The sequence below is a fragment of the Hirundo rustica genome, unplaced genomic scaffold (genome assembly GCF_015227805.2).
Source record: "Hirundo rustica isolate bHirRus1 unplaced genomic scaffold, bHirRus1.pri.v3 unplaced_BUSCO_235274at7742, whole genome shotgun sequence".
NCBI classification, from domain to species: Eukaryota; Metazoa; Chordata; class Aves; order Passeriformes; family Hirundinidae; genus Hirundo; species Hirundo rustica.
Window position 1 is genome coordinate 251 of NW_026690717.1, and position 9,940 is coordinate 10,190.

Genomic DNA, 9,940 nt, shown 5'->3' on the forward strand with positions numbered 1-9,940 from the left:
CTGAAGAACATCGGTGCCACGGCCAGCAGGTCCTGCAGAACGGGGCGGAAAAACCGTTTTTTAGGCAGAAAAACAACTAAACGCAGGCAAAAAGGTCGCTTTTCTTCAAAAAATACAACAAAACCGTGGTTTTGGTAGGACTGATCTTGTTGGAGACCCTGGAGAGGAACGCCTTCTTGGAGAGAAGAAAAACAACAGGAACGTCATTTTTGGGAGGGAAAAACGGCTCAGTTTGGGGGTTCTGGAATGTGAGGGAGTGCGTTTCGCCCAGTTTGGAGAGGAGCTCAAAGAGTCCCAGAACAAGAATTAACATTAAACCCCCAGAAATCTTTAAATTACACCAAAGTCCCCCAAACCCAACCCTTTTAATGCCTAAAAAGCCCTAAATCCGCCCCCCAAATCAGAACAAGCGTTTAATCCCCAAAAGCTCAGAGTGATCGCAGGTTTAACTCTCTCTGGTACCTCTCTGCCTCAGTCCTGCTGCAGGAATTCCCTCTTCCAGCCCCAAAAAGGGGTCAAGGACAATGCTGACCCATCTCCCCACAAAAAATAAAATTTAAAAGGGGCTTTTTTAAATTTAAGCTTTCCTTCGTTGCTATATTTTAGTGAGATTTAAGGCGCTGAATTTATTTTCTGGTGCCAAAACTGGGAAAGGAGAGAAAAAGCGCCCCAGAAGCTCCGGCGTTTTCCCGCCTTTTTCCTTCGCCTCAGCGAAGTGAACCCCACCCCTCCCAGGGAGCCACCTCCCATAGACCGCACTGCCAGCCAATCAGAAGGCCGTTTATTCAAGGGACGCTGCACCGTATCAGCCAATCAGCGCTGAGGAGCGCAGAGCAGACTTCGCTGATTGGCCGGGCGCTGTGAGGGGAGAAGTGTGAAGGGCGGGGCGGCCGCGGCGACGGGTGAGGGGCTTGGCGGGGTTTGTGAGGGGGGAAGAGGTCCGGGGCGGGCGGTGCGGGCACAAAGCGTCGGGTGTGACGCGCGGTACGGGAGAGAGGCGGCAAAGAGACAAACCCGGGTCTCGCCGGGCCTCCCCAGGGAGCTGAGGGCGTCGCTGCCCTCGCCCGCGCCGCCCCTCCCTTAGCAACAGCCGCTGGCCAAGCGGCGCCGCGCGGGGGATTTTTCTGATTGGCCGAGCCCCTCCGGGATTGACCAATGAGCGCGAGCCACGGGCCCCTGGGCGTCCCCGCCCACCCCCGCGCCGGCTGAGGGGCCGCTCGGACCGTACCAAGCGCGGGCGTGCGGGGGGGGAGCACAGCCGCTTGGGACTTTGGGGGGGGTCGCGACCCTCACACTCTCCGTGCGGGGGGAGAGGAGGGGACCCTCAGTGCCTCTATGGGCAGGAGCTGTCTTATGGGGCGGGATGGGGGGGTGCAGAAGGGAGCGAACCCTCCCCGGTGTCCCCCGGGCAGCGGGTGGTGCGGTCCGGGCGGAAGTGAGGTGTCGCGCGCTGAGGCGGTTCCGGTGTGGGAGCGGCCCGGGCTGGGGGCGCTGAGGAGGGGTCGGGCCCGGTGAGTCCCGGAGGGGACGGGGGGCGACACCCGGGCCTGGAGGGTGGGCAGGGGACCGGGGTGGGGGGCGTCGGGAGGGGCCGGAGGCAAAGGGGGGCTCGGGGGAAGCTGAGGGAGCGGTGACAGTTGGGGTTCCTGGTGGAGGAGGGGACGCGGATGTGGGGGGGGGTACAGGGGCGTGAGGGGCGTGAGGGGATCTGGGGACGTGGGGGGACAGGGGCGTGAGGGACACCTGGAGGATTTGGGGACATGAGGGTGACACAGGGACGTGGGGGGACCTGGAGCACTGAGGGGACAGAGGGACAGGGAGGGGAGAGGGGGACAGGGAGGGGACAGGGGGACAGGGAGGGTTCCTGGGGCAGCTGGTGACAAGGAGGTGCCACCTGGGCACGCGGCACCTGCTGCCACCAAAATGTGGGACAGGAGCCAGCGCCGCCGCTGGGGAGCAAAAGTTCTGAGGAATCCCGTTTTAATTGCTCAGGAATCATTAGTGAGCTAAAAAAACACCTTTTAGAGTCCCAAACCCCCCCCTGAAATCCGGGGCCTGTTGGATCCCTGCTTTTGGGGTTGGTTTTGGGGTGAAATCCTTGCTTTCGGTGGGTTCCAGGCCGAGGCCATGCTGTGTATAACAGCAGCAGCCTGATCCCAAATTTTGCGGTTAAATGTGGATTATTTTGGGGGTGAAATCCCTGCTTTTGGTGGGTTCCAGGCCGAGGCCATGCTGTGTACAACTGCTGATGTGTACAACTCCCAATCCCTGATTTCTGAGTTAAATCTGGATTATTTCTGAGTTAAATCTGGATTATTTGGGGTGAAACCCCTGGTTTTGCTGGGTTCCAGGCCGAGGCCATGCTGCGTATAACGGCAGGAGCCTGATCCATTATTTCTGATTTAAATGTGGATTATTTCTGAGTTAAATCTGGATTATTTTGGGTGAAACCCCTGGTTTTGCTGGGCTGCAGGCCGAGGCCATGCTGTGCACGGCGCTGGTGATGGCCGGGAGCCTGGCGCTCACCACGGCCGTGGTGGCCCACGCCTACTACCTGAAGCACCAGTTCTACCCCACCGTGGTGTACCTCACCAAATCCAGCCCCAGCATGGCCGTGAGTGCTTCCTCCGTTACTAATTAACCCCAATTAACCCAGGGGACGGGGTGAGGGACTTCCCTGGGCCGTCTCACTTCTGCTTTCGGGGGCACAAACGGCCCCCAAAACCCCTGGGGATGATGGGGGGGGACGACGCCGGGCGGGGCTGGCTCCACCCCGTCCATCCCCTTGGGGGGGTGAATTTCGGGCTCCAGATCCCCACCAGGTCGCCCCCAAAATGCTTTTTGGGGGGCTCCTGGCCCCGCAGGTGTTGTACATCCAGGCCTTCGTGCTGGTGTTCCTGCTGGGCAAGTTCATGGGGAAGGTTTTCTTCGGGCAGCTGCGGGCGGCCGAGATGGAGGTGAGCACCGGGAGCTCTCCTGCGGCTGGCGGCGACTTCGGGCCCCAGGAGAGCTGGGGAGCTGTTCTGGGGGGAATTTATGAGCCCAGAAAATCTTGGGTGCTGTTTCAGGGGAGAATTTTGCACCCCAGAGAATCTTTGGTGCTGTTTTAGGGGGAATTTTGCACCCCAGAAGGTCTCTGGTGCTGTTTTAGGGGGGAATTTGGACCCCAGAGAATCTTTGGTGCTGTTTTAGGGGGAATTTTGCACCCCAGAAGGTCTCTGGTGCTGTTTCAGGGGAGAATTTGGACCCCAGAGAATCTTTGGTGCTGTTTTAGGGGGAATTTTGCACCCCAGAAGGTCTCTGGTGCTGTTTTAGGGGGATTTGTTGCCATTTTGGGAGGGATTTATGAGCCCAGAAAGTCTTTGGTGCCGTTTGGGAAGAGAATTGATGCATTTTGGGGAAGGGTTTTGAACCCCGTGAATCTTTCAGCGCCATTTTGGGGTGGGGGTTTTGAACCCCAAGAGATCTTTGAACCCCTGGAGTTTTCAAGCCCCGTTTTTGGGGGTGAATTTTGGCCTCCCGGGGTTCTTGGGCCCCCTTTTGGGGGGGTTTCACACCCCAGGACACCTCGGGCCCCACGTTGGGGTCCAGCCTGGGGGGCTGCCCCTAACTGTGTCCCTCAGCACCTCCTGGAGCGCTCGTGGTACGCGGTGACCGAGACCTGCCTGGCCTTCACCGTCTTCAGGGACGACTTCAGCCCGCGCTTCGTCGCCCTCTTCACCCTCCTCCTCTTCCTCAAGTGCTTCCACTGGCTGGCCGAGGACCGAGTGGATTTTGTGAGTGTTGGGGGTCGGGAAAACAGCTCAAAAACAACCCCCCAAAAAAAACCCCCCCTGAAACCAACCCAGAATTAACCCAGAGTCAACCCGGAACCTGCCTGAAACCAGCCCAAAAATAACCTGAGATCGACCCAAAAATAACACAAAGCCACCCCAAAAATAACCCCGAAACCAACCCCAAAATAACCCCAAATCAGCTCGAACTGGCCCCAAATCAGCCCGAAATCAACCCAAAATCAGCCCAAAAATCAGCCCCAAAATCACCCCAAAGAGCCCAAAGAGCCCCGAACCAGCCCGAAATCGACCCAGAGCCCATTTTTTAATGGAAAACTCGATTTTCCTCCCCTGCACAGATGGAGAGGAGCCCCAACATCTCGTGGCTCTTCCACTTCCGAATCGTCTGTGAGTGCCCCTCATTTGCATATTTTTGGGGAAGAACCCGGGGCTGCTGGGGCCTGATAACCCTTATCAGCACCGGCTCGTTAACGAGGGGCTGATTGGGGGTGGATAACGAGCTCCACGCAGGGAAAACAAGGCAAAACGGGGTGGAAAAATGGGATTTAGGGATGTATTCCCCAAAACGGGAAAAACGGGATTTGGGGGATGCACAAACCAAGCTTCGAAGGGATTTTGGGGTTTTGAGGGGTAGGAGGCTGCAGGGCGTGGCCGGGAGCGGAGAATGAAGAGTCAATTAAGTTAATTAGCGGTGGGATGTAGGACCCCCCACCCAAAGCTGCTCCCGGCCGTGGCACCCGTTCATTTTTCGGGGTCTCCCGGCCCCTTTTTCCCCTCTTTTTTTTTTTTGGGGGGTTTCCCAGCCCTGATGTTCCTGCTGGGAATCCTGGACTTCCTCTTCGTCAGCCACGCCTACCACAGCATCCTGACGCGCGGCGCCTCCGTGCAGCTCGTCTTCGGCTTCGAGGTGAGCGCGGCGTGGCGGCGGGGCCCCGGCGCCGGCCCCGGGCGCGCGTCCCACCCGCCGCCGTCCCGCCCGCAGTACGCCATCCTGATGACCATGGTGCTGACCATCTTCATCAAGTACGTGCTGCACTCGGTGGACCTGCAGAACGAGAACCCCTGGGACAACAAGGCCGTGTTCATGCTCTACACCGAGCTCTTCACCGGTACGGCTTCGGGGAGCATCCGTTAGTCGTGGGTTAACGAGGAGTCGAGGTGCCGGTGGTGTTCGGGTGGCCGTGGTTGTCTTGGTTGGTCAACCAAGAGTCAGAGTCTTGGTGGGGATCAGTTCATCTTCATTGGTCAGTGAAGAGTCAGAGTCTTGGTGGGGATCAGTTCATCTTCATTGGTCAACCGAGAGTCAAAGTCTTGGTGGGGATCAGTTCATCTTCATTGGTCAGTGAAGAGTCAAAGTCTTGGTGGGGATCAGTTCATCTTCATTGGTCAACTGAGAGTCAAAGTCTTGGTGAGGCTCCGTTGATCTTTATTGGTCAGTGAAGAGTCAGAGTCTTGGTGGAGATAAATTTATCTTGGTTGGTCAACCAAGAGTCAAAATCTTGGGGATCAATTCATCTTCATTGGTCAACCAAGAGTCAAAATCTTGGTGGAGATCACCTTGGTGGGACTCCATTGATCTCCATTGGTCAATGAAGAGCCAAAGTCTTGGTGTTGGACGGGTTTTTGTTCGTTAATGAAGACTCAAAGCGCTGGTGTTGAACCGGTCTTGGTTGGTCAACCAAGAGCCAAAGTCTTGGTGGGCCTCGGTTGATCTTCGTTGGTCAACCAAGAGTCAAAGTCTTGGTGGTGCTCAACTGGTCACCTCCACTGACCTTTGGTTGTCCCAAAATTGCACCAGGTGGCTCTGGGGATCCCATCCCGTCACCTGAGCTGTCCCAGATTGCACCAGGTGACTCTGGGGGGTCTCACCTGGTCACCTGGGCTGTCCCAAATTGCTCCAGGTGACTCTGGGGGGTCCCACCTGGTCACCTGGGCTGTCCCAAATTGCTCCAGGTGACTCTGGGGGGTCTCACCTGGTCACCTGGGCTGTCCCAAATTGCACCAGGTGACTCTGGGGATCCCATCCCGTCACCTGAGCTGTCCCAAATTGCACCAGGTGACTCTGGGGGGTCCCACCTGGTCACCCGAGCTGTGGTTGCTCCCCAGGGCTGATCAAGGTGCTGCTCTACATGGCCTTCATGACCATCATGATCAAGGTGCACACCTTCCCGCTCTTCGCCATCCGCCCCATGTACCTGGCCATGAGGTGAGCTCCTGGTGTGATCCCGATCCTGATCCCATCCCGATCCCATCCCGATCCCATCCCGATCCCGCTGATCCCGATCCCGATGCCGCGCTCTGCTCCAGGCAGTTCAAGAAGGCCGTCACTGACGCCATCATGTCCCGCCGGGCCATCCGCAACATGAACACGCTGTGAGTGCCCCAAAACCCCAAATCCCGGGAAAACCCCTCTGCCCCTCCACCCCAAAACCCCAAATCCCGGGAAAACCCCTCTGTCCCTCCACTCTGAAAACGTCAAATCCCAGGAAAACCCCTCTGTCCCTCCACCCCAAAAACCCCAAATCCCGGGAAAACCTCTCTGTCCATCCACTCTGAAAACGCCAAATCCCAGGATTCTCAGGAACAGCCAGGGAGGATTTTTGGGATCAGCCAGGGGGGGTTTTCAGGAACAGCCAGGGGGGATTTTCAGGAACAGCCAGGGGGGATTTTCGGGAACAGCCGTGGTTTTTCTCGGCATTCCCAAATTCTCCCGGCACAGGTATCCCGACGCCACGGCCGAGGAGCTGCAGGCCATGGACAACGTGTGCATCATCTGCCGCGAGGAGATGGTGACGGGCGCCAAGCGCCTGCCCTGCAACCACATCTTCCACACCAGGTGCCCCTTCTCGGGAATTCCGGGCATCCCGGGGATTCCGGGGATTCCGGGCATGGGTTTGGGGGTCACCGCCGCAGCTCTGCCGGACTGGAATGGCGATCCTGAGCCTGAGCCTGAGCCTGAGCCTGATTCCAATCCTGATCCCGTCCCGATCCCAATCTCAATCCTGATCCCATCCTGAGCCTGAGCCTGAGCCTGATTCCAGTCCTGATCCCGTCCCGATCCCAATCTCAATCCTGATCCCATCCTGATCCCAAGCCCAATCTCAATCCTGATCCCAATCTCAATCCTGATCCCATCCTGATCCCAAGCCCAATCTCAATCCTGATCCCAATCTCAATCCTGATCCCTATCCCCGTGCCAGTCCCAATCTCTGTAACAGCGGTGAAGATTAATAAGCTCATTAGTTAATTCGGGGTTAATTAATTACGGGTTCATTAGTGGGGAAGGGGTAGATTCCTTCAGGGGGCTCAGAGGGACACGGAGGGGTCCTGGGGGCCAATAAGGAGCCATAGGGGAGTTAATTAACGGCTTAATTACCGCCGGGGTAACGAACCAGCGGGGACCCCAGGGCGTTAATTGGGGGGTTAACGAAGGGTTCGTTACCGCTGGCAGCTGCCTGCGCTCGTGGTTCCAGCGGCAGCAGACGTGTCCCACGTGCCGCATGGACGTGCTCCGCGCCTCGCTGCCGCCGCAGCCGCCGCCGGAACCGGCACCGGCACCGGCACCGGCAGCGCCCGCGGCGGGAGCACAGCCCCAGAACCGTGAGTGACGGGGAGCCCGAACTGGGGGAGACTGGGAGAGACTGGGAGAGACTGGGGCACCAAACCGGGAGAGACTGGGAGAGACTGGGGCACCAAACTGGGAGAGACTGGGGCACCAGACTGGGAGAGACTGGGGCACCAAACCGGGAGAGACTGGGACACCAAACTGGGACTGACTGGGAGCCTGAACTGGGAGAGACTGGGACATTAAACTGGGAGAGACTGGGACACCAAACCGGGAGAGACTGGGACACCAAACTGGAAGAGACTGGGAGCCCAAACTGGGAGAGACTGGCAGCCCAAACTGGGACTGACAGGGGACAGCAGCACAGGGAGGGAGAGGTCCCACAGGTGACCTGGGCTGTTCCCCCCTGTGACATTCCAGCGTTTCCCAGCTGTGACAGCCCCGGTTCCCTGTCACGGCCGGACTGGGAGGGGTGACGATGGAAATCGGGGTGATCCTGGGAATTGGGGGTGTTCTGGGAACTGGGGCTGTTCCGGCTCTCACCCGCTGCCCTCTCCCCGCAGTTCCCCAGGGAATGCTCCCTCCCTTCCCGCCGGGAATGTTCCCGTTCTGGCCGCCCGTGGGACCCTTCCCGCCCGGCCCCGCTGTCCAGGCCCCAGCCGGAACCGAGGGCTCGGCCACGACGGCCGGCGCCGCTCCCGGTGAGTCCCAGCCCAAATCCCAGCCCAAATCCCTGTTCCCACCCCAAATCCCATCCCCTGCCCCTGTTCCCACCCCAAATCCCATCCCCATTCCCTGTTCCCACCCCAAATCCCATCCCCATTCCCTGTTCCCACCCCAGTCCCACCCCTGACCCCCTGTCCCGCAGGTGCCCGTGCCGGTGCCGCCGGTGCCGGGTCGGAGCCGGGCGCTGCCGGGGCGGTGCCGGGGCTGCCGCTGCCGCCGCCGTGGGTGGGGATCCCGTGGCCGCCGCTCCTGGGTAGGACAGGGAATTTGGGATTGGGGGGATTGGGGATTTGAGGGTTTGGGATTTGAGAGTTTGGGATTTGGGAATTTTGGGCATCTGGGGATTGGGGATTTGGGGATTTGGAGATTTGTGGATTTGGGGATTTTGGATTTTGGGGATTTTGTGGGTTTGGGATTAGGGAGTTTGGGGATTTGGGGATTTTGTGGATTTGTGGGTTCAGGAGTCGGGGATTTTGTGGATTTGGGGATTTTGGATTTTGTGGATTTTGTGGATTTGTGGGTTCAAGAGTCGGGGATTTTGTGGATTTGGGGATTTTGTGGATTTTGTGGATTTGTGGGTTCAGGAGTCGGGGATTTTGTGGATTTGAGGATTTTGGATTTTGTGGATTTGTGGGTTCGGGATTTGGGGATTTTGGGGATTTGGGGATTTTGTGGATTTGTGGGTTCGGGATTTGGGGATTTTGGGGATTTGGGGATTTTGTGGATTTGGGGATTTTGTGGATTTGTGGATTTGGGATTTGGGGATTTTGGATTTTGTGGATTTGCGGGTTCGGGATTTGGGGATTTTGGATTTTGTGGATTTGTGGGTTCGGGATTTGAGGATTTTGGATTTTGTGGATTTGCGGGTTCGGGGATTCGGGGATTTTGTGGATTTGTGGGTTTGCGTGTCCGGGATGGGGGCGCCCGGGGCCGGGTGACAGCCCCGGTCCCGCAGCGGTGCCGCCCATGCCGGTGCCGCCGGCCGGCTTTGCCGGGCTGACGGAGGAGGAGCTGCGCGCCATGGAGGGCAGCGAGCGGCAGCACCTGGAGGCGCGGCTGCAGTGCCTGCACAACATCCACACGCTGCTGGACGCCGCCATGCTGCAGATCAACCAGTACCTGAGCGTGCTGGGCGCCCTCGGGTAACTGGGAGGGACTGGGAATGGGACTGGGATGGACTGGGAGGGACAGATCAATGGGCAATGGCCAATCCTGGCCTCCCTCGGGTAACTGGGATGGACTGGGAGGGACTGGGATGGACTGGGAGGGAGTGGGGGGAACAGATCAACCAGTACCTGAGCGTGCTGGGCACCCTCAGGTAACTGGGATGGACTGGGAATGGACTGGGAGGGACTGGGAGCACTGGGAGGGACAGATCAATGGGCACTGGCCAATCCCGGCCTCCCTCGGGTAACTGGGAGCACTGGGAGCACTGGGAGGGCTCGGTGCTGACCCCTCCCCACCGTTCCCAAACGCCGGAGTTTGGGATAACGCTGGGATCCCCCAGGACCCCCCGAGCTGCCCCCCGGCCGCCCCCCGCCCGCGAGGCGCCCACGGAGGAGCCCCCGGCACCCTCGGGAGCCGCCGGAGCCAGCGGTGCGTGAGGAGCTGCTGCTCCAAACTGGGGTCAACTGGGTTCAACTGGGGCTGAACTGGGTTAAACTGGGGCTGAACTGCTACAAACTGGGTTAAACTGGGGCTGAACTGGGTTCAAACTGGGTTCAACTGGGGCTGAACTGGGTTCAAACTGGGTTCAAACTGCCACAAACTGGGTTAAACTGGGGCTGAACTGGGTTCAAACTGGGTTAAACTGGGGCTGAACTGGGTTCAAACTGGGGTCAACTGGGGCTGAACT

The 9,940-nt window shown here is 58.7% G+C and overlaps 1 protein-coding gene across 1 annotated transcript; it reads left to right on the forward strand.

The window, feature by feature from the left end:
- Positions 1–1,388: 1,388 nt before the first annotated feature.
- Positions 1,389–9,681, forward strand: SYVN1 (synoviolin 1; the record flags this gene model as incomplete). Its single annotated transcript, XM_040054345.1, has 15 exons — positions 1,389–1,511; positions 2,474–2,614; positions 2,865–2,957; positions 3,624–3,776; positions 4,133–4,181; positions 4,598–4,701; positions 4,777–4,903; positions 5,901–6,000; positions 6,102–6,167; positions 6,514–6,630; positions 7,246–7,394; positions 7,923–8,060; positions 8,228–8,338; positions 9,041–9,227; positions 9,593–9,681. Coding segments are annotated over exons 2-15 (1,615 nt in total), but the record flags the coding sequence as incomplete, so codon positions are not given.
- Between the last annotated feature and the right edge of the window lie 259 nt (positions 9,682–9,940).